Source organism: Theropithecus gelada, chromosome 16 (genome assembly GCF_003255815.1).
Source record: "Theropithecus gelada isolate Dixy chromosome 16, Tgel_1.0, whole genome shotgun sequence".
Classification (NCBI taxonomy): Eukaryota; Metazoa; Chordata; class Mammalia; order Primates; family Cercopithecidae; genus Theropithecus; species Theropithecus gelada.
Window position 1 is genome coordinate 68,162,925 of NC_037684.1, and position 27,481 is coordinate 68,190,405.

The 27,481-nt window shown below is 41.7% G+C and overlaps 1 protein-coding gene across 1 annotated transcript in view; it reads left to right on the plus strand.

Moving 5' to 3' along the window:
* DNAH9 (dynein axonemal heavy chain 9) overlaps positions 1-27,481 on the plus strand; it is a 376,337-nt gene that overhangs the window by 243,024 nt on the left and 105,832 nt on the right. The window contains exons 49-50 of the mRNA XM_025361667.1: positions 6,185-6,445; positions 23,597-24,022. Of these exons, the coding sequence (XP_025217452.1) occupies positions 6,185-6,445; positions 23,597-24,022 (687 nt within the window). The remainder of the gene's footprint in view (positions 1-6,184; positions 6,446-23,596; positions 24,023-27,481) is intronic.

The following is a 27,481-nucleotide window of genomic DNA, read 5'->3' on the forward strand; positions in this document are numbered from 1 at the left end:
GAGGCTGAAGCAGGAGAATCACTCGAACCTGGGAGGCAGAGGTTGCAGTGAGCTGAGATTGTGCCATTGCACTCCAGCCTGGGCAACAACAGTGAAACTCTGTCTCAAAAAAAAAAAAGATAGTGCCCGAACAAAGTGGGCACTCATTAAATATTTGTTGAATGAATAAATTACTGAATGAATAGCATTCTGTTTAGTTCCCCAGACCGTGTGCTAGTGGCATCCTAGACCAGCACTACCCTTGCATATTTCTGCATCCTTTTCTTCCTCAGTTCTACCACACTGTACCCTAGAGTCCAACAGTACTCTTGCAGTGCCCCCAAAACTCTACAACTGGTTCACATCTCTGTATCTTTACATGTGCCCCCACCTTGTCATCACTTCCAAGACCTGAACAATTTGTTCCCCGCTGCTCCAGAAGCCCTTTCTAAACTCTGAGCAGTTATGCATTCCCTTCTCTCTGGTTCCATCCTTGAATTACGTCTCCTCTCCTGCATTTATCAAGCTCTGCTGCTATTAGTCCTTCAAGGGCAGAGACCAGGATTCATTTATCTTTTAGCATCAGGAACTGACACATGGCAAGCACCCCACAAATGGGAGAATAAATGGATAGGTGAATAGATGATGGGTGGAGAGGCAAATTAACATTGATCAGTCCCAACATCACCTGCGAGCTCAGAGTGGGGGTGGGGGATAATTCTCGGCAATATTGTGCACATGGTATTCATTCCATAAACACTTAGCAATGGTTATAGTAATGATTCTTCTAGTAAAAATGGTATCTATGGTTCCTATCTCTGTAATAAACTCTTAATCTGCAGTTGTTCCTTTGGTATAAAAAGACCGAAGTATACCATGAAAATAGTGGTATAAGGCTAAGGACTTGAGTTATTTTGTGTTGGTATCCTACTGCTTGATTATGAGAGGTTTTGATGCTAGTAATCTGGTGGGAGGAGACAAAATGAATGTTATGGCCTTAGCTCAGATAAAAGACAAATCTATTTAGCAATGATAATTGTGTTAGAAGTAGTAATGATAATTGTAATAGTGACAAAAATTAACAATTATATTGTTAACTTCAGGAACTTATTTAATTACTTATTCATTTATTTATTTATTTATTTATTTATTTATTTATTTATTCATTCATTTTTGAGACTGAGTCTCGCTCTGTCACCCAGGCTGGAGTGTAGTGGCCTGATCTCGGCTCACTGCAACCTCTGCCTCCCGGGTTCAAACGATTCTCATGCCTCAGCCTCTGAAGTAGCTGGGACTACAGGCACGTGCCACCACTCCCAGCTAATTTTTGTATTTTTAGTAGGTCTCGCCATGTTAGCCAGGTGGGTCGCAAACTCTTGGCCTCAGGTGATCCTCCTGCCTGGGCCTTCCAAAGTGCTGGGATTACAGGCATGAGCCACTACACCTGGTCAAAGTTCATAAACTTTAGTCTTATAATTTCATTCTTAGAGCTGATCGTAAATGTAACTTTATTTTTCTGTAGCTGAATTCAACATGGCTCTGGATCCATCTTATTCATTTAAGAGTAGAAAGCTCTTAACATTAATCTTGCATTGCATTGTGACGTAGTCACATCAAGTTAAAAACTTAGTCTTTGGGGAGCAGTCAATTCAGAGTTAAAACTCTCCCACAGGCCTGTTTCCCTCTGGAGGGTCTTTTCCTCCTTCTTCTCTCTGTGGTGGGCTTGGGTTTCCAAAGGTGTGAAGAAACATCCTGGCAGACCCCTCCAGTTCTCACTGGCTCTGGTGACAAATGCTGGTCCAACCAGATCTGGAGGTGGCATCTTCTGTTTTTGCATCAGTGTCAGCTGAAGTCTCACAGCTGGTGTCATTGCATCCTTTCTCTTGACATTGCCAGGTCCCCCTTTCCTGACTTGCGTTTCACTTGTCCCTCATTGGCATTGCTCAGAGACCACAGTCCTCCCAGCACCTACATCTAACTCAGGTGTAGTCATGAGGAAGAGAGGGTTGTTGGATTGAAGAAATGTTTATAAAAGACCTGAAGGTCATTGCCAATTGCCTACATATAGGACTTCATCTACACATCTGTCAATCTGGAAATTTAAATTCAGTTTATCTTGGGGTTTTCAAAGAGTCTCAGGTCATCAAACTTACCTGAAGTTGAAAGTTTCATAATTCATGATGACATATTAGGATTCTTTTGGTTGTAACTGAAAATTCTAACTCAAATTCATTTAGTGAGAAAAAACTAAAAATGAAGGGAAGATGGGAAGGGATGGGAGGGAAAGTAAAGAGAGGAAAGAGAAAATCTTGAGATTACATGATGTAGTTATCAAGACCTTTTTGATGGCAACCAGTGAAAATCCAACTAAAGTTGGTTTAGGCAAAACGACAAAATAAAATGAATGAATTGGTTCGTATAACTGAAAAGTCAGAGATAGAGCTTAATTTGAACAGGGCTGGAGCTAAAGACTTGCATGATATTCTGTACATCTTGGTTTTCCCATAGCTAAAGAATCTCTGTGACTTGGATACTCTCAATGGGCAAGGCAGGATCAAATGACAGCTGGAATACCCCAGTGAAACTATAAGGATTTGGAAGTGGGAGTTCTCCAAAGGAAACTTAAACTAAGTAACCAGAATAAAAGTGAACATTTATTAGGCAGGCAAATATTACAGGCCTAGGTAGGACATCTGTATCTAAAAGGAAAGCTTCCTTGAAATGCAAATTCGTATCAGAAAGTGTTGGATGACTATATGGACACAGAGTAAGCAGGAAAATATCTCTAAGTTTCTGTTTTAGTCCAGTTTATGTTGTGCTAAAGGAATACCTAAGGCTGGGCAATTTATAAAGAAAAGAGGTTTATTTGGCTCATGGTTCTGCAGGCTGTACACAGCACTGCACCAATGTCTGCATCTGATGAAGGCCTTAAGCTGCTTCTTTCCATGGTGGAAGGGAAAGTGGAGCTAATGTGTGCAGATATCACATGGCAAGAGAGGAGGCAAGAGAGAGAGGGGAGGGAGGTGCCAGGCTTTTTAAAAATAATCAGCTCTCAAGGGAACTAATAAAGTGAGAACTCACTCACCCACCCCCACAGGAAGGGCATTCATCTCTTCATGATGGTCCCACCTCCATGACACAAATATCTTCCACTTGTCCCCACCTCCAACATAGGGGATCAAATTTCAACATGAGGTTTGGAGGGTCAAACATCCAAACTGTAACAGTCTCCAGCCCTCAGTGGAGTATTTATTGCTGCTGACTGCCCTGGGCTGCTTCTCTTTCTCTGGCACCAGTGATGCTATCCCATCTTTCCCCAAATCCTAGAGCTGCCTGAAGAAAGAAAGTTCTCCCCCATAGGCAATGCAGGGAAAACACTCCTTTTCAATTCTTCTAGTCCCTTCTCAGTTTGATGCCCAAGCTGACTGGAGCACTGCAGAAACATCGTGGGAAGCCTGACTGCTCTCTTTAGCGTCATGTGCCTGGTTCCTTGAAGAAGGGAGGGTCACCCACCACCACTGCATTGTCACCGCACTCACTCAGCACCATTTACTATGGTCCCGATTCAGGGGACCAGCAGGGCTGAGGAAAAGGGTCTCTTCTGTGTTTATGGCATGCTCCCTCTCAACCTTCCCATCCAAGTGTGGGTGTGTCTAAATAAAGAGACCTCCAAAGTATAGCTGGGATGTTTTAAATAAGGGAGAAGAGAAAGATGTAAAGTGACCATTTCAACTTCTCATTCTATTGCAGAAGAACCATAAAATGAACCTGAGTTATGCGTCCTCTGAAGCTTGGTTGGGGGAGCCCTAATTCTGACTGATGTCACTCCACGTCATGGTTTAAGAGCTGTGAAGCTCCTATTCACAGTGCTGGTGGCTATTTACCTTGGGCTTGAGGTCATAAGCCATATCTGCAATCAACAAAACAAAACAACCAAAAAAAAAAAAGCCACTTCAATTTTCTCAGATCTCTCAAGATTTAAAAAGGAACAAAAAGTTACTGGTGTGTTTGCTGACTGAAGTGATTATGCCGCTCAATCATTTTGATTTACAATTGCCTCTTTGTCCCTGTAGAAATAACTCTCTGCAGCTGAACCACGGGAGATGGAAACGGATTAACCTTTCAGCTCGTGAATATAAGACGAGTTGTAGGGAGCAGGCCTCCATTTGAGGTTAACACAATGTCTCCTGTTTCTGTGAATACACAAAATTAAAGAGCATTCTCTTTTTTCCCTTTTCTTTCCTTTTCTTTTGATCTGCCATGAAAAGGGAGTTATCAGCAGCGTCTAAGCCTCAGTTTTATTTTTCCCCTTGTGCATTTTGCATCACAAAGCATTTGAATGTGTTTGATGTGTTCCAGGAGCTCTGAAGTAACCTTTGGTTGTTGCATGAAATAGACTGCAGAAAAATGAGAGGCAAGAGGCCGTTCTGGAATGTAAAGTTTATGGACCATATTGCAAATACAAATAGCTTCTTTAGTTTCTAGAAATAAATAGGTCTGTGTCTTTCCTTTGCATCTGAAAAGGCCATTACACTAGGCCAATGACACTCAAACCTAGATGGGCATCAGAGTCACCGCTAAAACAGATTGCCACCCCCAGAATTTCTGATTCAGTACATCTGGATTAAGACTTGAGTGTCTGCATTTCTAACAAGTTCCCAGGTGATGCTGATGCTGCTGGTCCAGGGATCACATCACTCAGCTGATCTGAATGTAGATAGAAAACCGTCCTTGCCTCCCAGCTCATGAGCAGAATAGATGTTTTCTCAGGTGCTGATATTCCCATCACTTTATTACTGCCTCCAGGTGACATATGACTTCAGAGGCTGGGCTGGATGGGAAACTCAGCTGGCCTTGGCCACTGGGACTCTTACTGTTCCACTTTAATCTGGCCATCTATTTCTAGTAAGGATTGTGTAAACAAATGAAGACCAATCGCATGAGAACAATCAAAGGCTGTTTATTCAGAGCTGGCTCTAGCAAGAAAGTCAGCCACCATCACTTGTGCTTAGCCACTCAAAGGCAGGCAGAAAAGTAGAAAAACTTTATAGTAAAAACAGGGAAGGCTTCCAGTATGCCCTGTGGTAGGCGGGCTCACTGGAAGTCCAGTGTTCTATGTGATTGGTTAGGGGAGCATGTTTGGCTTTCTCTGGTTGGTCCACGGTTGGAAGCTGGGATAAAAACTAAGGAAGTTGTTTATCATTAATCAAGTCCTGGCCATTTGGAGCCAATTGCTATAGGAGTTTTTGTTTGTCTTCCTGGAATATTACTGGAGATAGAAGTCCGACTTCCTACAAGTCTGACTTAGCAAGCTGGCTTCCTGGGCTGGTTATTGTAGAAAAGGGGTTGATTCCTGGGCAGGTTGCTTCAGATTGTGGATCAGAGGTCAGTTTTTATATATGGTCTGTCATTGTCCATGTGGACGTTCAGTCTCTCAGGATTCACAGTAGACATTCCCTTTTTGTGTCTTGTTTAAATCTTTGGCACACTCCACATTCGCCACTTTTAATTAAATTAGGGCCTACTCTGTGAAAAGTATTATCTTAAGTACATGAAGCTTTATATGCTATAGCTACCAATGTCAGTGAGAAGCAGCCTAAGCCATTTTGGCATCAAGGAGAAAGGTCAGGGCCAGGTGCAGTGGCTCACGCCTGTAATTTCAACACTTTGGGAGGCTGAGGCTGACAGATCACCTGAGATCAGGAGTTCGAGACCAGCCTGACCAACATGGTGAAACCCCCGTCTCTACTAAAAATACAAAAATCAGCTTGGCTTGGTGGTGCATGCCTGTAGTCCCAGTTACCTGGGCGGCTGAGACAGGAGAACCTCTTGAACCCAGGAGGCGGAGGTTGCAGTGAGCCGAGATCACACCACTGCACTCCAGCCTGGGTGACAGAGTGAGACTCCGTCTCAAAAAAAGAAAGAAGAAATAAAAAAGAAAGGTCAGGGCACATGTAATTTAGAATGTTCCAGCACATTTACTGTGGTGGAGAGAGGACATCCAGAGTTCCTGGGAAAGAAACCCAGGTCGGGGAGCCTGGTCCCATCTGAGAGCACAGCTTTGTACCTTTGTATCAGGAGCTATCATCTGTTCTGCTCTGCAGAGTTGGGTCCTCAGGTCATGCCCAACAGGCCAGTGACTAGTCCAGTGCCCACAGTCCCTCTGATCATGACTGCTGATAAGTCCCATGCTTCTCCAATACAGGTGGATGATCTGAAAACCAAGTTGGCCGCCCAGGAAGTGGAGCTGAAGCAGAAAAATGAAGATGCAGACAAACTAATTCAGGTGGTGGGTGTGGAGACTGACAAAGTGAGCAGAGAGAAAGCCATGGCAGATGAGGAGGAGCAGAAGGTGGCCCTCATCATGCTAGAGGTGAAGCAGAAGCAGAAGGACTGTGAGGAGGACCTGGCAAAGGCAGAGCCAGCACTCATGGCAGCGCAGGCAGCCCTAAACACCCTCAACAAGGTAAGAGGACTGTCTGCCATACCTGCTCATCTTTCAGGGGCTGGTAGACCCAGAGACCACCTTGGCATTCCCAAGAGATGCAAGGACAGTGTTGGGAGGGTTTAGGGTGGGCTCCAGCTGTCGCTGATTTACTCATTAAGCAAGCAAATATTTCTTAGGACTGTCTGTTCAGTTCCACGAGCTACCAATGAAACCCAGAGATGGGAATCTTAGAACCATCTAGAACGTGAAAAGTCAGCTGATCCAAACTCCTCACTTCACATATAAGAAAACCAAGGCACAGGGAGGAGGACGGACTAGGCCAGAGCCATAAACCTAGATAATAGAGCAGAGACTTGAATTTACGTCTTCAAAATCCAGTCCCAGAGATCTTCCTTCTCTAGTAACTCAGGACCATCTTGCCCATTAGGTTCTGTAGGACACACGAGCCCTTTAAGGTTCTTTTGTTAAATGTTTAAGAAAAGAGAATAAAATAAGATGTTAGTCCCAAAATATACTTTTTAATCTATAAAATCAAAATTGGTAAGTATTTAATTAAGTGGCAACCACATAACTGTATGTCAACTAAATTAAACTCATAAATTTACTCTGGAAGGAAGGTGGGGAGGGCACGAGGCTAAGCCACTCTTTTCTCATTTTTCATTTTAACTTTTTTTCCCACTTGGATAACCATGGCTGAGAGGCAAAGGTGGAAGGAAAAAAGGGGGCAGTCAGACTCAAGTCATTATGAGTTGGCACCTGAGATGGACGGAAAGCTGCCCCCTTATCTGTTGAGATGCTCACATATGTTTTTTGGAGATGCTCTGCCAGTCACTGGGGACCTCACCCCTACAGATTGCTTTCTCTGCCTTCTCCCAAGAGTCTGGCAATTCCCTTTCTTCCTTCAAACAAAACACTTAGGCGAGTTCTAAAACAACCTGTGGCGGCTCAGCCATGCAAGTGGCTCACATCTGGTCCACTGGAGATTCCCACACCACCTTTTCCAGAACAAGCTCTAAGAGGCCTCCCATGCCAAATACTCTGCCCACATGTCTCAGGGCTAGCCCGCTATTTGTATGCACTCTAGATTTCTGGGATATAAGTTAGGGCACCCAGTCCCCTGTGCCAGTCAAACTGCAGGAGAAACATGTTGAGCTCACTAAGTAGTCTTTTTGAAGTCCCTCCTTCCATATTTTCTGCGAAAAGAGGTGGCTGCCCCACATCCTCCCTTGAAGGCATGGTGGGTGGGACACACCAGTAATCCTCATGAAAGTTTCCTCCTAATCTCTAACTTCCTGACTCTCTTATATCCTCAATTAGAGTAAAGGGTTGGAGTCAAAAAAGCTCATCTTCTGAAGCCTTCTTGAATTCTACATAGTCCCCTCATACCTCACTTTGGAATGTAGCATCTATTGGCTCAGGGCCTCAACTAGGCACATTGTAAAATCCTATTACATATGGTTATAAAAACAATTATATTTAATGTGAGCTGTGAGTGCATTTTTGTATTTTTTGTGATGTGGTATAGGGAAGCCCTAAAAGTAAGGGTGTCCAAGTCCAATCAAGTTCTTAAATGAGCCTCTACTGCAATGAAAAACACAAAATTTCTCCAACAGGAATTTGCTATATCATTGGGTAGGCCAGGATCAGAGTGTTACCTGGCTGTGCCACTGTTTCTGAGCCTGAAGCTTTCCTCCAGCCAGACGGGCTTCTCTCTGGCCCCTCACAGCAACACTCTGCTCATCTGTAGGCCTTTGATTAGACTGTACCCTCCCTCTTCCTCATTTAGGGCCCCTCTCCTTTCATTCCATCTAAATCTTACCCAAATTTCAAAATCAACCTTACATTCCAGATCCTTGTCTTCTGTTTCTGATTTCCAGAACACAAAAGATAGAACCACTTTATTTACGCACCTTCATGTCTTGTTCACTGATCATTCCTTGCCAAGAAGACAAACGTCTTTCATAAGCTCTTTTGACACAGGCTTTATATTTCCTAAGATGACCATAGTTCAAATACTGGCTGCACTGCTTACTAACTTTGTGGCTCTGGGAATAATTTTTTTTTTTTTTTGGAGACGGAGTCTCACTGTGTTGCCCAGGTTGGAGTGCAGTGGCGCGATCTCGGCTCACTACAAGCTCCGCCTCCTGGGTTCGCGCCATTCTCCTGCCTCAGGCTCCAGAGTAGCTGGGATTACAGGCGCCTGCCACAACGCCTGGCTAATTTTTTGTATTTTTAGTAGAGACGGGGTTTCACCGTGTTAGCCAGGGTGGTCTGCATCTCCTGACCTCATTGTGATCTGTCCGCCTCGGGCTCCCAAAGTGCTGAGATTACAGGCATGAGCCACCGCACCCGGCCAACTCTGGGAATAATTTTATCTTCTCAGAGCTTCCGTTTTCTCGTCTGTGAAATAGAAGTAATGGTAATACCGTCCCCATTACATCGTTTCAAGGATTAAATGAGATTAGTGTGTGAAAAGTAGCTAACAGATGATAGCCACTCAGTAAATATTTGTTGTTGGTGGTGGTGATGGTGGTGATGTTGTCATAACCAGAGTTATCACTTCTGTTTCCACAAAACTGCAAACAAAATGAACATTAATAAATACTGTTTGGTTAATTTGATTAATTGATAGATTGAAATAAATAATAGGTGCGTAACTTGAGAAGTGATGGAATAGAATACTGATGATCACACTGGATTTGAAGTCTAGACAACAGAAGTAAAATTCATTTTTAACAAGTACCTACTATGTGCCAGGTAATATGATAGATGCTGTCTTCGAAATAGTGTATAGCTTGGTACAAGTCACTGAAGTCCTTGATTCCTCAGTTTCTTTTCCCTATAATTAGAGAGGGACAAACAGGAATTAACAGGTTCTTCATGTCACTTTACACTCCCATCCAATCTACAAACTACTTTCAAGGTATATCCAAAATTCAAATGCTTTGGATTTTTTTTATATGCTGCTAACACTTAGGTCCGAGCCACCATCATCTCTGCCTTGAACTATGGCAATAGCCTCTAGGTTGCTCTCTGTGCTCCCACCCATACTCCAACACGGTCTTTGCCTGTTACAGCAGTCTGAGTAATCTTTTTGTAAGAACAGGTGTTTGACCATGTCATCTCTGTGTTCAGAATATTCCATGGTTTCCCATCACATTCAGAATAAAACCCAAAGATGTCACCATAGCCTAAAAGGCCATCCATTATTTTGCCTGTGCCACCTCTCCTGCATCAGTTACCACTCTTCCTTTTGCCGTTCGACTCCACCCACGCCAGCCTTCTTGCTGGTCTTAAACGCTGCAAGCACAGTCCCACCCCAGGACCTTTGAACTAGTGCTTGCCTCTGCGGAAGGTTCATCTTCCAAGTATCTCCATGGTTCCTGCTGTTCTTTCAGGTGTTGGCCCAAAGTCACCTCATCAGGAAGCAAATAATAAAGGCATTCATTAATTTCAGAAAAAAATTAAGATATACAAGAAAGAAAATTAATCCAAAGTGAACAATAGTTATATTCATGGGCATACTGAGTGTTAATTTAACTAAAAGTTTGATATATCCATAATGGGGAGAGGGAAAGGAAGTCAGTAACGATAACTATGAATACTCAACATTCTACAGTAGCAAGTCCCTTGATAATGTCTTAAATGAAAAAGCAGCAGCATAAGCATGTTCTTTATCAATAAGGAGTAAAATCTAGAAAGTAATGGTGGGCGGCCGGGCGCGGTGGCTCATGCCTGTAATCCCAGCACTTTGGGAAGCCGAGGTGGGCGGGTCATGAGGTCAGGAGATCGAGACCATCCTGGCTAACATGGTGAAACCCCATCTCTACTAAAAATACAAAAAATTAGCCGTTGTGGTGGCGGGCGCCTGTAGTCCCAGCTACTCGGGAGGCTGAGGCAGGAGAATGGCCTAAACCTGGGGGGCGGAGCTTGCGGTGAGCCCAGATCGCACCACTGCACTCCAGCCTGGGCGACACAGTGAGACTCCATCTCAAAAAAAAAAAAAAGAAAGTAATGGTGGAGGAAATTGAAAGTGGTGACTTCTGGAGAGACAGAACTGGCGTGAAATGGGCATGTGTTTTGTTCCCAGCCTTGTAGCGGTATTACAGCTTGTAAACTACGTGCGTGTGTTACATTAGCAGAAATAAAAATTAAAAAATTTCAGTGACTTGAGATTACAGAAGAAGGCATAGCCAACTGCCCAGCCTGGTAGGAAATAGGGAAGAGAAACCCCATGAAGCAGAGAGTATAAAGATGAGTATTTTACTAGATGGAGAAGGTGGTAGAAAAGAACATCCCAGGAAGGAACAACCTTTGCAAAGACCCAGATGAATGAAGGGTGCGGTATATCTGAGCTGTGGGTAGAGAAGTGGGTGCCTTAGAAGGTGATGTGGCAGGGGAGGCTCGACAGGTGAGCTGAACAAGACAATTAACAGTCCATCCATCACTAAGAAGTTTAACTGTAGACCCGTTCACAATCTACAGGTGGCAATTCATTACTGGGTTGCAACAGCGCTTTTTTTATGAAATAGAATGGTCCATAGTACACCATCTGTAGTAAGGACAAATATTGCTTCATGAACCCAAGGACTCCTGGACTATCCTTAAACCCTTCTGCACTCACAGGACTCTGGTATTTAAGGACCTTTTCTCTGTTTTCTCATTATTTGCAAAGTTAACAATAAATCTTTAGCTAATACATAAAGAATACCTATAAATCAGAGGTGGGTAGTAACTCTCTGTACACTTTAAGTCTCCATTTTGGCAGTTTTATTTTGTTTTTATAGCTGAACTAAAATAAATCCAGTATAACTTTTTCTGCCTTCATTTAGGAATGGTTTATCTTGCAATTTCATGGTCTTTCTCCCACCCCCTCAAAGTTATTTGGAATGTTCTATTTACTTCCCATGTATTTTTTTTTACAGTGAACTTATTTCTTCTTATACAAATAATAGTTAACAGCATTTTTGTTGTTGAAAATGACTCAAATAGTATAGAATATATAGGGTCAACATGAAGTCACCCTTACTTTCCACTTCAGCCCCTGACCTCTCCTAATGATAGCTCCTATAATAATTTGGGGTGTGTCTATTTCAGTAGTTTTTCTACACATTTATATTTGTATTTATGCACATACAAAACAAATCTCAAATACAAATGGATATTACCAAATTACTTGCCCTCCTGTTTATTGTATGTATTTAAGGTATTATGCTTTTGATATGTATATACATAGTAAAATGATTGCCACAGTCGAGCAAACTAACATATTCATCACCTCACATAGTTATGTTTATGTATGTATGGTAAGAGCACCTAAAATCTGCTTTCTTAGCAAATTTCCCATATACAGTAATATGTGTTGGTGAAAGTGTGAAGACATGGGAATGCTTGTGCACTGTTGGTGAGGATGCAGATTGGTACAGCTGCTATGGAAAACAGTACACAGAGGCTTCTCAAAACTTTAAAAATAGAAACAGCATATGACCCAGCAATCCCTCCTTTTGGGTATATACCCAAGGGAAATGAAATCAACACCTCATAGAGATGTCTGCACTCCTTTATTCATTGCAGCCTCATGCCCAAAAGCCACAATATGGAGAAAGCATAAATGTCCCTCGACATTATACAAGACATCCTGCATTTGCAACAACACTGATGAGCCTAGAAGACATTATGCTAAGTGAAATGAGTCAGACATAAACAGAAATACGCTGTATGGTCTCACATATGGAATCTCACTTTCCCTCTTGATACAAGATTTTATTTCATGTCAGTACATGTATTGAAACCCCATTTATTTAATGCTTCGTAATACTCTGTCTTCTAATAGTACTGCATTCTGTTTAATTATTCTTCTATTTTTGAGCATTTAGTTTATTTTTTCCAATACAATTTTCCTTGTACATATATCTTTTTTTTTTTTTTTTTTTGAGACAGAGTCTCGCTCTGTCTCCCAGGCTGGAGTGCAGTGGTGCGATCTCGGCTCACTGCAAGCTCCGCCTCCCGGGTTCACGCTGTTCTCCTGCCTCAGCCTCCCACATATATCTTTATTGTTTGTGTGTAAGAATTTCTCTGGGCAAACAAGAAGTACAATTGCTTGACGGAACAACATGGTAGGCTAAATAATGACTCTCCCCCAACGAGTTCCACATCCCAATCTCTGAAGCATGTGAATCTTGCCTCATATAACAAAAGGGACTTTGCAGATATCATTAAGTTAAGGATCTTGAGACAGGGGGATTATCTGGGATTATCCAGGTGGGCCCTAAGTAATCACAAGGGTTCAGAGAAGAGAGAGAAAAAAGGTCGAAATAAGGAAGTGACGTGATGACAGACACAGAGGGAAAAAAATATTGTGTGATATGGGGCCATGAGCCAAGGAATCGGACAACCTCTGGAAGCTGAAAAGGGTGTGCAACAGATTCTCCACGAAAGCTTCTGGAAGGAATCAGCCCTCCCAACCACTTGATTTTAGGACGTGTGACCTCCAGGATGGCAAGATAGTACATCCATGTTGTTTTGAGTCAGGAAGTTTGTTGTAACTTGTTATGGAAACAATAGAAACCTCTTAAAATAATATGCTCTTTTTAAAAAATACATTCTGCCAAATTTCTATCCAAAATAGCTGTTCTTACAGTTCTGAACACTGCTTCTCCCACATCCTGGCCAACCTTAGATATTTTTAGTCACTTCAGTTTTACTCAATGAAATGACTTTTCAAATTCTCACTTTTATTTTAACTTTAAGTGGTTTCATTCTAATGAGACCAGGTGTTGATCAAAGAAAATGACCAAGGCAAGTCTCAATCATTTTAGGAGGTTTATTTGCCAAGGTTAAGGACATGCCCAGGAAAGAACATAGAGCCACGAGAAAAATGTGGTCCATGCTTTTTCCAAAGAGGCTCTGGGAACCTCAATGTTTAAAAGGAAAGGAGCAGGTATGAGGAAAGAGAAAAAACATTTTTTAAAGGGTGTGGGTAAGTTAAGAGGCAAATGGTTGCATCCTTTTGAGTCTTTATTCAGCCGTTCACAAGTGAGAGGAGGGTAGGGGAATAGTCACTTATGCGTCCATCTAGCTCAGTGAATCTGCATTTTTACGGAAGATAACATAAACATAGGGCGGAGGAAGCAATCAGACATGTATTTGTCTCAGGTGAACAGAAGGATGATTTTCAGTTCTGTCCTTTGTCCCGTCCCTGTGAAGATAAGCTGTCAATTTACATCGTCAGGGTGAAATTCAACAGAACTGTTTTAGGATAAAGATCTTGGGGTCCACAAGGAATTTCCTTTTGGGCAAATTGTGAGGGAAGTATGTAGCTTTTTTATCTTTGCAGCTATTTTATTTAGGAACCAAATGAGAGGCGGGTTTGTGTGACCCAGTTCACAGCTCAACTTTTCCCTTTGGCTTAGTGAGTTCGGGGTCCTGAGATTTATTCTCCTTTCACATGGGCATCTTTTTAAATCTTTAGATTTCTTTTTCTGTTCATTACCTATTCAGATCCTATGCCCATTTTCTCACAAGGTAGTTTTCCTTCTTTTTATTTCCTTCCTTTCTTTTTATACAGTTTCTCATTATAAACTTTTGCTATGAGTCCCTTGGTATATATATGTTGTAATATTGTTGCCAGTTTGTTATTTGTCCTCTAACTTAATATTAACAAGTAATAAAAAAGGATTTTATAATCTAATAATTTGGGGAATTCTAGGAGAAGTCAGGGTCTTCATTATAAGCTTAATACTAAAAGTGATAGATATAGCACATGAAAATAAAACCTCAGATTAATCTAACTTATTAATGGTGGTGTAAGATATCAACATGAAATACTACTAAGTTGACTTTAGCAATTTATTGAAACAATATGCCACCAACTGGTAAAGTTTTTAATTTAGTATATAATGCTATTTATGTATGCATACCCAAGCATACATTAAAAAGAAAAGCTTTGTAATCACTGTGTTAGTCAGGGTTCTCTAGAGGGATAGAACTAATAGGATAGATGGACATATGAAGTGGAGTTTATTAAGGAGTACTGACTCCTACCATCGCAAGATGAAGCTCCACAATAGGCTATCTGCAAGCTGAGGATCAAGGAAGCCAGTCCATGTCCCAGCACCTCAAAAGTAGGGAAGCTGACAGTGCAGCCTTCAGTCTGTGGCCAAAGGCCTGAGAGCCCCTGGAAAACAACTGGTGTAAGTCCAAGAGTCCAAAAGCTGAAGAACTTGGAGTCTGATGTTAGAGGGCAGAAAGCATCCAGCACAGGACAAAGATGAAGACCAGTAGACTCAGCAAAAGTGGCTTCTCCCACCTTCTCCTGCCTGCTTTATTCTAGCTATTCTAGCGGTGCTGGCAGCTGATTAGATGGTGCCTACCCAGATTGAGGCTGGGTCTGCCTCTCCCAGTCCGCTGACTCAAGTGTTAATCTCCTTTGGCAACACCCTCACAGACACACCCAGGAACAATACTCTGCATCCTTCAATCCAGTCAAGTTGACACTTCATGTTAATCATCACAGTCACCCTGAGAAATGTCAAAATGATATTTAACACAATTCAACATCTATTCCTTGTTAAAACTCTCAGTCAAGTAGGAATAAAGTAGTATTTGAATACTTCGCTAGCAGATGGAAATCAATCCCAATCCAGGAGCAAAACCTTCTATCTAATGACAGAACCCAAGAGGTACTGCCATTAACACAGACAAAGCGCAATGACAACCCCCTTCAATACTATAATTTAAAAATGTGTCCTAGATTTCTAGACAATGAAATAATGAATTAAAAAATCTTAATCATATAAATGTTATGAAATATCAAACATAATATTATTCATGGATGATACAAAAAATAAAACAAATAAAAGGGAAAGTTAAGGATTCATTGCAAAATAAATTTTAACATGCAATAGCTTTCCTACTATCCACAATAGCCAGTTAGAAAATATATCTTCAAAATAACAACCAAAACATATGGTACAAATAAGTGTAAAGAAATTTGTTGAAACTGTGAAGAAAACTACATATCCTTATTGAAGGATGTTTTAAAAGATGCGAATAAACAGATGTACTTTGTGTACTGGGAGATCCAATTTTATAAGGACACTATTTCTCCAATTTACTTAAAAGTAAAATACTACTCTAACTGAACTCCAATTTTATTTTTGGCATATTTGTCTCTACTGTTATTAAAAGTTCTTATCATTTAACCGTTATTAAAGATCCAATAACCTACGTGTTCAACAATATAAAGTTAGCCAAATAAATTATGTATATCCAGATGGAAGAAAAGTATGCATTGGTTATTTTAAATCATATTTCCAAAAGTAATTGATAAGAAAAACTTTAAGATTTTATTTTCAGTAAAAAAGTAGGTTCGAAATTAGTATAGTGATTGATATGTATATTTGTATACATACATGTATGTGTGTATGTGTGTGTGTGTGTATATATATACACACACAGAGAGAAAGAGAGAGAGAATAACAGAGACACATAAAAAAGAAAGCTACTGAATGAATCACACCAGGATGTAATATTTTATCTCTGGTTAATAAAATTATGAATCTTATTTTTATCTTTACCTTTGCTTAATATTCCACAATAAGTATATACTCTTAATAAATGGACAAAACAGTATTATCTTGTATAACAGTTAAGAATAATAAAGAAATAAAACTGTAAAAGAACCAGAAAACTTCTCATAAGTTTTCAGATCAGTTTTTATGTGTGTGAAATGTCTTTCTAAATGCAGAAACAAAGAACCATATTTAGAAAAGGACTGTTAAATGTGACTTCATAAAAGCTTTAAATTTCTGTAGATCACAAAATACCATAAACAAACTTTTTTGCATTAAATAGAAGTATAATAATTTATTATAATCTTGAAGGGAAAAGTCCAGATTGTATTTTTGATAATTTTAACATTAATATATTATTACAACGTGAAGAAAGTTTTTTTGAAATTTTGTTTTAGTCATTTCCTTTGAAGTCACATCATGGTAACATCTTTTTTTTTTTTTTTTTTTTTTTTGAGACAGAGTCTCGCTCTGTCTCCCAGGCTGGAGTGCAGTGGTACGATCTTGGCTCACTGCAACTTCCACCTCCTGAATTCAGGTGATTCTCCTGCCTCAGCCTTCAGAGTAGCTGAGATTACAGGTGCACACCACCATGCCCGACTAATTATTTGTATTTTTAGTAGAGACGGGGTTTCACCATGCTGGCCAGGCTGGTGTCAAACTCCTGACTTTGTGATTCACCTGCCTGGGCCTCCCAAAGTGCTCGGATTACAGGTGTCAGCCACTGTGCCCGGCCAGTAACATCTTTTTTAATTATTTAACTTTTATTTTAAGTTCAGGGTACATGTGCAAGTTTCTGATAGAGATAAACTTGTGTCATGAAGGTTTGTTGTACAGATTATTTCATCACCCAAGTACTAAGCCTAGAACCCAACACTGGCACGAGATTGTATTTCATTGTGGTTTTGATTTGCATTTCTCTAATGATTAGCTATGTTGAGCTTTCTTTCATATGTTTGTTGGCCACATGAATGTCTTCTTTTAAGAAGTGTCTGTTCATGTCCTTTGTCCACTTTTTAATGAGGTTGTTTTTTTCTTGTAAATTTAAGTTCCTTATAATTGCTGGATATTAGACTTTTGTCAGATCCAAGCTTGCAAAAATTTTCTCCTATTCTGTAGGTTCTCTGTTCACCCTGTTGATAGTTTTCTTTGCTGTGCAGAAGCTCTTTAGTTTAATTAGATCTCATTTGTCCATTTTTGCTTTGGTTGCGATTGCTTTTGGTATCTTTGGCATGAAATCCTTGCTCATTCCTATGTCCAGAATGGTATTGCCTAGGTTGTCTTCTTGGGTTTTTATAATTTTGGGTTTTACGTTTAAGTCTTTAATCCATCTTGAGTTAATTTTTGTATATGTTGTAAGGAAGGGGTCCAGTTTAAATCTTCTGCATATGGCTAGCCAGTTACCTCAGCACTGTTTATCGAATAGAGTCATTTCCCCATTACTTGTTTTTGTCAAGTTTGTTGAAGATCAAACGGTTGTGGGTGTGTGGTCTTATATTTCTGAGTTCTCTATTCTGTTCCATTGGTCTGGTCTATGTGTCTGTTTTTGTACCAGTGCCATAAACAAAATTTTAAAAGAGATTTGCAACACATATGCAAAAACAGTAAATATTCTCTATGTATGAAAAGCTCTCGTGAGGTGTACTGGGAATCTCTCATTCGTTCTACTCCCCTCCTCTTATTGCCGCCAACCCAGTTACACTTTGCCCTTCCCAACTCTGTTCTTTCCCTAACCTGGGAGACTTGATTTGCGTGAATTGTTTCAATGGACTGCCTTTGCCCTCTAGCTTTTTGTGACCTTTGAACGCTGAGTACCAGAAGATCATAGGAAGGAGAAAGAGAGTGAGATCCTGGTAGTCATTTCTTCGGCCTCCACCTGCCCTCCGTTAACAGTTACAGATCCTGTAGCCCTCCTTCACCAGAGGGCTCGCTCTCTCTCTCTCCAGGTTCTGCTAACCCCTCCTCTCCCTTGTCTCCTCAAGCCCAGAGTGGAAATGGAACCACCCCAGCTCCACTCACCCTAACATTACTAGCCCAGAGTAATGTACTATCGCGTAGGTCTCTTCAATCTACACTTTCATAAATAGTTCCTTTAGTTAACTTTCCTCAAAAGAGCTGGTATGTTGTATCATCATTTTGCCTGCAGAAACCCTAACAATTATAGTAATCAAAAAGAAAAATAGCCCCGTAGAAATGTAGGCAAAGGACAAGAACAAACAACTCACAAAATAAAAACTCCAAATAGTTTATCAACATGGAAGAAAGTTTAGCATCACTAGTAAATACACATATGTAGGCATAACATGCATATGTTAATTAAACCAGTGTTGTGATCTTATTTTTAATCTATTTTTTTATTTAAATAATATTTGCCAGTGCTGAAAGGATGGGAGTTTATATATGTGCTCTCAAATACTGATGATTGGGATTGAAATTTCTGAGAAATAATAATTATTTTTACTAATAATTTTTAAAATTGAATAATTATTGAATAAATCAAATAATTATTAAATAATTTAATAATTATTAATGATAATTTGTACAAAGGATATTAAAAATGTTTTTACCCTTTGACCCGGCAAATCCACTTCCGAGAAGATTGTCATAAGTAACTAAAATGTTCACAAAGATTTATATAGAATAATGTTTAGCAAAGCATTATCTGTGAGGTAAACTCCGGGAAATGACTTATGTTTTCAAAATTAGATAAATTGTAGATAAAGTGTGGATTGTCCATATACAGACTTTCAAAAACTCCTGCTCTAGAAGAACTAGTGACCTTCTCTCACACCTCTTTTTAAAACTACTCCTACGTTCTGCCTACACTAGCTACAAAATATATCCCAAATCCAATCACTTCTCACCATCTCGCCTGCAAAAAGCCTGGACCAAGCCACCTTCAGTTCCTCACCTAGATGACTAAGCAGCCTCCTGAATCTCTTGTTCCTCATCCACCCTCCCCTGCCACAGTGTGTCCACACTGCAACAGGCACATCTGAGAGCATAAGCCACATCATTCCATTCCCTGCCGAAAACACTCCAGTGGCTTCCCAGTGAAATTGGAGTAAAATCCATACTTCTCATACTCCTCCCCATGGCCTCCGGAGCCTCTGGCGGTCTGGTCCTGACTGCCTCTCAGCCATCCTCTTCACCACTCTCTGGACCGTCCGCCCCACTGTGCGTCACAGCCAAGCTTGCTTCTGCCACAGGCCTTTACACTCGTTTGCTTAGCAGTCTGGAACAGTCTTCCTGCAGTCTGTAGAGCTGGCCGTTTCCCATTATTGAGATCCCAGTGAAATGTAGCTTCTTGAAGAGGCCTTCCCAGAGGAAGAGACCTTCCTGGCTAACGTGGCATCATCACATTCCAAGAATTCTCTGTCATGAGCCGTCATGTTTGTTTTTCTCCGTATTCAGAATATCAAAGATATATCTCTTTGTTGCCTGTCTCCCCCACCTGAATGAGCAAAAGGACTTTGCCTTTCTTATATCCCCGTCACTCAAACTGAATGCCTAACGCATACTAAATAATATTTGTCCAATGATGACTGCACACATGTTGATTCATTCATTTAATCACTCAGCAAAGACTTTTTGAGTGCCCTTCCCAGGCCAGGCACCGCTCTGGGTACATGTGATACATCCATGAAGGAAGATCCTTGCCTCTCTGAAGCTTATACTCTAGCAGAAGTAAGGGGCGAGAGACAATAAATACAACTTCAAAGTGACTTATATAATGTAGTAGAGCATGACAGATGCTGTGGGGAACAAAGAAAAATGTGGAGTGGAGTAGGAGAAGCACCGAGGCTGGGCATCTGGAGAGGATGGGTGGGAGGAGGCAGAGGTGGTAGGCCATCTTAGGAAGGAGGCATTTGAGAAAAACTTGGAGAAGAACAAATGCATCAGGCAGCTATTTGGGGAAGAGCAGCCACACGGCTAGAGCAATAGTCCTAAGACAGAAGTGGAGTGGAGCCCAGGGCGCCTGTGCCTAATAATTTCTGCCTTCTGAGAAGTGTTTTTCCCAGGCTGGGAATTGGCTCACTCCTGTAATCCCAGCACTTTGGGAGGCCCACGTGGGTGGATCAGTTGAGCTCAGGAGTTCAAGATCAGCCTGACCAACATAGTGAAACCCTGTCTCTACCACTGTACAAAAACTAGCCAGGTGTGGTGGCAGGTGCCTGTAATCCCAACTACTCAGGAGGCTGAGGCAGGAGAATTGCCTGAACCTGGGGGGTGGAGGTTGCAGTGAGCCGAGATCACGCCACTGCACTCCAGCCTGGGTGACAGTGTGAGACTCAATCATCTCAAAAATTAAAAAATAAAAATAAAAAAAGTTTCTTCCAGTCTTGTGTTTCTATTAGCGCCACACTGCTATATCTGCCTGCTTCCATGCGAATCGGCTTGAGGGCCCATGCTTAACCAAACAAGATCTTTACCCAGGGCTTTTTAAAATTTTGACTTGCATTGGAGAAAAAGTCTCTTTCCTTTGTCTTTCCATCCAATCACTCAACACATATTTTGACAAGCATTTACTACATAATTTCTTATGTTCTAGGCACTGGGGCTTCCATGGTTAACAGGATAAATGGGGGTCCCTGCTCTCATGAAGAGGAGGGATATAGTAAGTCAACAAGGAAAAACTGAAAATCGTTTCAGTTTCTCTGAAGGAAATAATCATGGCTCTAGGATGGGAAATGATTAAGAAGGGGAGGTTGGTAGGTAGAGTCTTACAGGGTGGGGGTCATTTGAATTGAGGTTTTGTTGTTGTTGTTGTTGTTGTTGTTTTTTGAGATGGAGTTTCATTCTTGTCACCCAGGCTGGAGTGCAATGGCATGATCTTGGCTCACTGCAACCTCCGCCTCCCGAGTTCAAATGATTCTCCTGCCTCAGCCTCCTGCCTCAGAGTAGCTGGGGTTACAGGCGCCTACCGTCACACCCAGCTAATCTTTGTATTTTTAGTACAGATGGGGTTTTCACCATATTGGCCAGGCTGATCTCGAACTCCTGACCTCAGGTGATCCCCCTGCCTCAGTCTCCCAAAGTACTGGGACTACAGGCATAAGCCACCAGGCCCGGCCAGAATTGAGATCTGGATGGATGCAGAGGTGTCAGCCACGCAAATGGCTTAGGAGGAAGTGTTCCAGGCGGGGACCTGAGGTAGCAATGAGCTTGGCAAGTCAATACACTGAAAGAAGGTGATCACGGCTACAGCCTAGTGAGAAAAGGAGAAAATGGGCCACGGCCAGAGAGTTAGAACATGTGCCTTCCAACATGAAGAAACTAGGGTGTAAAAAAGCAACCCACACACAGGGAGACAGGGAAGAAAGAGAAAGTCCACGGAGCCCTGCCGACAACGTTCAGAATGGGATTCCACTCCTCATACTGCCAGCTCCGCGCCTGCCCTCACCAGATACTTGAGTGAGAAAATCCCCCTCTGTACTTCATCTAGGGTTTCTGTCACTAAAACCAAAAGCGTCATGATTAATTTATAGATATATATGAATATGAAAAAGACTGGAAGGAGTTACTGTACATGGAAACATTGACAGTGATGTATCTGGGTTATAAAATTCATTTTCGTCTCTGTACATTGCTTAACTCAGGCTGTTTTAAAATCGTGGCTTTCTTTGGTTACATTTGTATTTTCTCACTTTGCCCTCTGTCACCTCAGGGGGCCGTGATGACAGATGTGCTGATATCCCTCTCACATCTGTGCTGCCCTCCTCCCTGCCCTCACAGGTGTGTTGTAACCAAATGTGACAGCCATTGCAAGAGTGAATGAAGCATCTGCCACAGTACTTCCATTCAGAGCTAGAAATAATTCCCTTTGTTTGTGGATCAAGAGCACCTCAAATTAATTTGGCACAAGGATCTAATTTTTGACATCAAGATTTCCCCCCACTGACAAAGTCAGCACCATAAGCAAATGGTTTCACAGCATTTTAGGAGCCTCCAGCTACACTGGGGCTTCACTGCCCTCATGGGAAGTGATAGGGAGCGGGACGTGGGAGTCTGCAGTGCGTCTTTCACCGATATTTCTTTCACCTGGCAGACAGCCTAATGCTTAGCCCTCTGACCCATGGCCAGGGGGTCCCTCACATGGCAAAGTTGTTTATGTGGGCAGATCCCCTTGTGGCTCTTGTCCAATCCATGTCCAGTTTATGCCTGCCTGACCATCACTCTGAGCTGGAAGCTCGGTCTAGCACCCGGAGAAAACCCAGCCTAGAGCAGCCCCCTCACTCTTCAGATGGAAGGCGCAAATGCAGTACACCACCACAATGGGAAACACATTCAAAGATTTTTACTTACAGATCCTGGGCAGGGAGAACGCAGTGCGTTGGGAGGGTAGTGCTCTGACCCTGGGTCACGAGAGGTAGGAATGAAGAGTGAGGCAGAGAGAAAGAGAAGCGCATGGCAGCCGGCGGTATATATAAGAAATATGTATAAGAAAGTGTATATATATTATATATATATGAAAGTGTGTGTATACATATAAAAGAAAGGATGTATATATATTAAAAAGTATATATAAGAAATATATTTTTCATATTTAATATAAGATATATCTTATGTTAATGTATAAGTATATATAAGAAAGTAGGATGTGGGTCACTTTGGGTTTTCGGCAAATGCCTGAATGGTGGCAGGAAAGCAGGGAGCCCCGTCTGCTAGGCAGGAGAGATCCAAATACTCTGGCTACTGGCTTGAGCCATTTGGGTGTGGTGTAGAACTGGAAACTGTGTCCAGGGTAACTGAGCCCTGCTTCTGGTATGAGAAAGTTAAACCTATATTCAAAACGGATGCGCAAGCAACAGAAAATTAGAATTCCCTACACCTGGTTGTAGGCTTCTCATTGAATGTCATAGCAGGCCTGAAATCAACTTCATATGCATTTATGACACCATTTTATGTACAGAGTAGTGAGTTCTCCTGCCCCCAATTTACAGATGAAGGTGGCAAGGTCTGGAAGGTTTAAGTGATTTGCCACGATCAACTCTTTCAGTCACATCTTTCTGGAACAAGCGAAATTCTGGGCAAAGGACAAACCCAGGACCAGGCAGAGCAGCTGACTCACAGGTTGTGCCTTGCTTTCTGTCTGAATTATTTCTTGGCAGAAAATGCTGTTTTGCTATCAGGACAGTCAAGTGTAGTTAGAACAAGTTCATGGAACAAAGCAGTTTAATTAAGGAAAAAAAAAATTACTTGGGTTACAGTTCTATTCTCTTCAATCCGAGATGGAAATTAATTTATAATAACCTTATCTTTTATTCATAGCATGCTGCATATTTCAGAGTATGTCGGCATCCTTATATTTCTCAGTTGAATGTGAAATAATTGTGTGTTTCTAATGGGCTGCGAGTCAGTTAAAGTGCTGAAAGAACATAGCTGAGTCTTGGCTAACCATTCAGAGAAGTCTAAAGCCACTGGGGAGTAGCTTTGGCTTCCTTTTGATGAGTCATGATATTTAAAATTCAGAGGGTTGCTGCAGGCTTCAAAGCAGCCCTTTCAAACTGATCACTCCACAAGCTAACTCCATCAGTGGCAGAGGACAAAGAAAGCCCATTCATGTTCCCCTAACGACCTCCTTCTCTTTTCCCAGACCAATCTGACAGAGTTGAAGTCATTTGGCTCTCCGCCTCTGGCCGTCAGCAATGTCAGCTCCGCGGTGATGGTGCTGATGGCCCCCGGGGGTAGGGTGCCCAAGGACCGGAGCTGGAAGGCTGCTAAGGTCACCATGGCCAAAGTGGATGGCTTCCTGGACTCGCTAATAAACTTCAACAAAGAGAACATTCACGAGAACTGCCTCAAAGCCATCAGGCCGTACCTGCAAGACCCCGAGTTCAATCCCGAGTTTGTGGCCACCAAATCCTATGCGGCTGCAGGCCTCTGCTCTTGGATTATCAATATTGTGAGGTTTTATGAGGTGTTCTGTGACGTGGAACCCAAGCGCCAGGCGCTGAGCAAAGCCACCGCGGACCTCACAGCTGCCCAGGAGAAGCTGGCCGCCATCAAAGCCAAGATCGCTGTGAGTGACCCCAGAGCCCCTCACCCTACTAGTCCGCCTCCAATGCAAACAACACCCTTCGGTCACCACCTAACACCTAACATTCTGGTTTTTAAAGAGAAGTGGGAACACCACATTTTCATGCAAAAATCTCATTTTTCAGTAGAGGCAACTTTTTACATTTCTTTCTGAAACACTGTATAGGCCACACAAGACAGTTCCACCGGACCCCTGGCTCACAAGCTGTGGGCCTAAAAGGTTTTCTCCTTTTCTGCTGAGGAAAGAAAAGATGACAGATGGATGTGTATAGTAGAGGAATCATATTCATGGAGCCCACTGTCAATTTATTGACCCCCAATGAATTTAATATTTTTTGCACATTCGACGGTAAAGAACAAAAGGTTAAAATTTTGAGACCTTCTCTATTTCTCCTTGGAAATGTAGGTTTTAGCCACCTTACTTCACCTTTTTAACCTATTCCTTTCAGTTCTAGCCAACTATCTACCTGTCTCACTCTCAGTAGCATGGATGTGTGGAAATGTGTCAGCGATCTGCATTGTTTTGTGGAAGTTCTTTAAAGCAAGTTATATACTGTGACTTAGTGGGTGGCCCTTTGTCCATAAATATAAAACTGTGAGGTCATTAGCTTTTATAAACTCATGTAGATATTGTTATTATGTCTGCTTCCCCCAGGATTTGGAGATGGGGATGGCGATCTTGGAATCACACCTATTTGGGGAGATTTTCCTAGTAAACATGAAATAATTGAAAGGATCAGAATCCATTTTTTTTTTTTTTTAAATCTATAGAGGCAGGGTCTCCCAATGTTGCCCAGGTTGGTCTTGAACTCCTGGGCTCAGGTGATCCTCCCGCCTCAGCCTCCCAAAGTGCTGGGATTACAGATATGAGCCACTGAGCCCAGCCCCAGAATCCAGCTTTAAAGAGTTGATTTAAGTGAAAAACTGGGAATGGCCATTCGGAAAACATGAACTCCAAAGAGAGAGAGTGAGTGCTCCAAAGTAAAAAGTTAAGGTGTTCCTTATATAGGCAGAAAACAAAGCAATTTAGTAGGATTATAACATTTTCTATAACAGGCTGGTTTATGAGTTACAACAATTTAATTAATTACAGTTTTCTGTACAGCTTGTTTCATTTCCTTTTCGATTTACAAGAGTGTATTTAACCTTCCATCTTAGGGGAGTCTTTGTGTGAGAAAGGTAAGAGGGAGGTTAATCTACAACAAAGATTAGCAATGAAGCTGGAAGGAGTCTTCCCTTTAGTCATTCAGAATGTTTTACAAAACAATGTAGGTAAGGAAAAAGGCCAATCTATAATCACAGAAACAAAGGTTACAACTGCCTCTGTTATAGCTGCCTGTGCTATGACTCCAGACCTCTAATCACGTTACCTTAAGGCTCAAAATATTTTAAAGTTCCATCAGCTTAGACCTTGAATTACTTACTTTCATACCCTTGAACTTCACCTTTCCCATAAAAATTTGTACTAATAAAGTAACAGGTAGAAATCAGAATCCTGGAGGATAGTATAGCAGCTAAAAATCCATCCTTCCACATACCTTAGTTCCAATCCAAGCTGTGATATTGACTGATCGTGTGATCTTTAGAAAGGTTTCCAAAATGCCCAAAGCTTAAGAATGGACACAGTAATAGTACCTGCTTCATTGACTATTGTGAGGATTAAAGGATGTGATGTGTATAAATCATGAGACTAGAGCCCAGCCCGTGATGAAGGGAGCAGCAGGAGCCGCCACCACTACTGAGAGCGTGACTTTAACTGTTCAACCACTACTGCTCCATTCGACAGCATATGCCGTCTACCACATGCACATCCAACCTCATGCATGGACTCAACCACGGCTGTGATCAAGTTCAATCCAAAAAATGTTCTGGATCTTTAATTTCTATGTGTGCATTCTAGGCACATAAGATTCTTGCTACAAATTTGTCATGAGGGTAAGGAGGATTTTACAAGTTGTGAAAGGTAGGATTGTAGACATGCCATATGCCTCATGCGACATGGGTTTATTGACCGTTAGATTAAAATCTCTAGGAAAAAGCTCTAGATCAAAGATCCTTGAGACCAATCTCTCTATTTAAAAAGATACTTTGGGCCGGGCGCGGTGGCTCACGCCTGTAATCTCAGCACTTTGGGAGGCTGAGGCAGGCGGATCACAAGGTCAGGAGATCGAGACCATCCTGGCTAACATGGTGAAACCCTGTCTCTACTAAAAATACAAAAATACAAAAAAAAAAAAAATTAGCCAGGCGTGGTGGCGGGCGCCTGTAGTCCCAGCTTTTACGGAGGCTGAGGCAGGAGAACAGCATGAACCCGGGAGGCAGAGCTTGCAGTGGGCTGAGATCAGGCCACTGCACTCCAGCCTGGGTGACAGAGCGAGATCCCATCTCAAACAAACAAACAAAAAAAGATACTTTGGCAAAGCAACTCACCTCCTCTCAATATGCTTGTTTCATAATTCACATGTTCATGGACTAGTTTACTTAAAACAGATGATAATCACCATAACAATGGCTCCCTTCAAAGAATATCACATGCAAGACACCGTCACATCCCCACTCCTGAATTTTTTTTTTTTTTAAAGAAGGGGTCTTGCTATGTTGCCCAGGCTGGTCTTGAACTCCTGGCCTCAAGTGAACTTCTTGCCATGGCCTCCCAAAGAGCTAGGATTACAGGCAGATTACAGGTATGAGCCACCATGTCCAGCCCATATTCCTGCTTGTTGGGAGGAAAAGATTTCCCAATAATTTTTATATTTTTCAGTCTCTTCCAGAAAAGCATAACAAGAACCGCATTTTCAAAGACTCTTGACTCAAGTTATTTTAACCAAAGGAACAGTTGGTGCAAAGAGAATGTTTTCAAAATGTTTATACCTTTTCAGTAGCCAACATTCACATGATGGGCCCACTCAACCTGCGGAAGCAATAAGAATATTTTAAAAATCCTTGGCTACCTTTGGAAGGCACTTCTTTTCTGCCAAAATATTTTCTGAAAAAAAAAAATGTATTCTTGCTTTTAACAACATCCTCTCCATCCTCCACTTAGACACATTCCCGTCAACATCCCAGGAATGTGAGCACTTCCTGCTAATAGCATGGGAGATGGGTTAACACCCATCCCTAACCTGGAGACCCACCCAGGGCAAGAAGATTCTTTCTATATGCTATGAGGCCATTCCCAGCCTAGTCCAATCTCACATACACACACCCAAGTCTTACTTTTCGGATTTTAGGATAATTCCAAGTAAAGAATTTTATATTCATAATACAGAAAGTGGGGGGAAAAGCATATTTCAAGACAGATTTCAGTTTGATTACTGTATGTAGGACATGATATAGTTTGGATATTTGTTCCTGCCCAAATCTCGCATTGTATTGTAATCCCCAGTGCCAGAGATGAGGCCTGGTGGGACGCCTTTGTGTCGTCAGGAGTTTCCTTCATAGC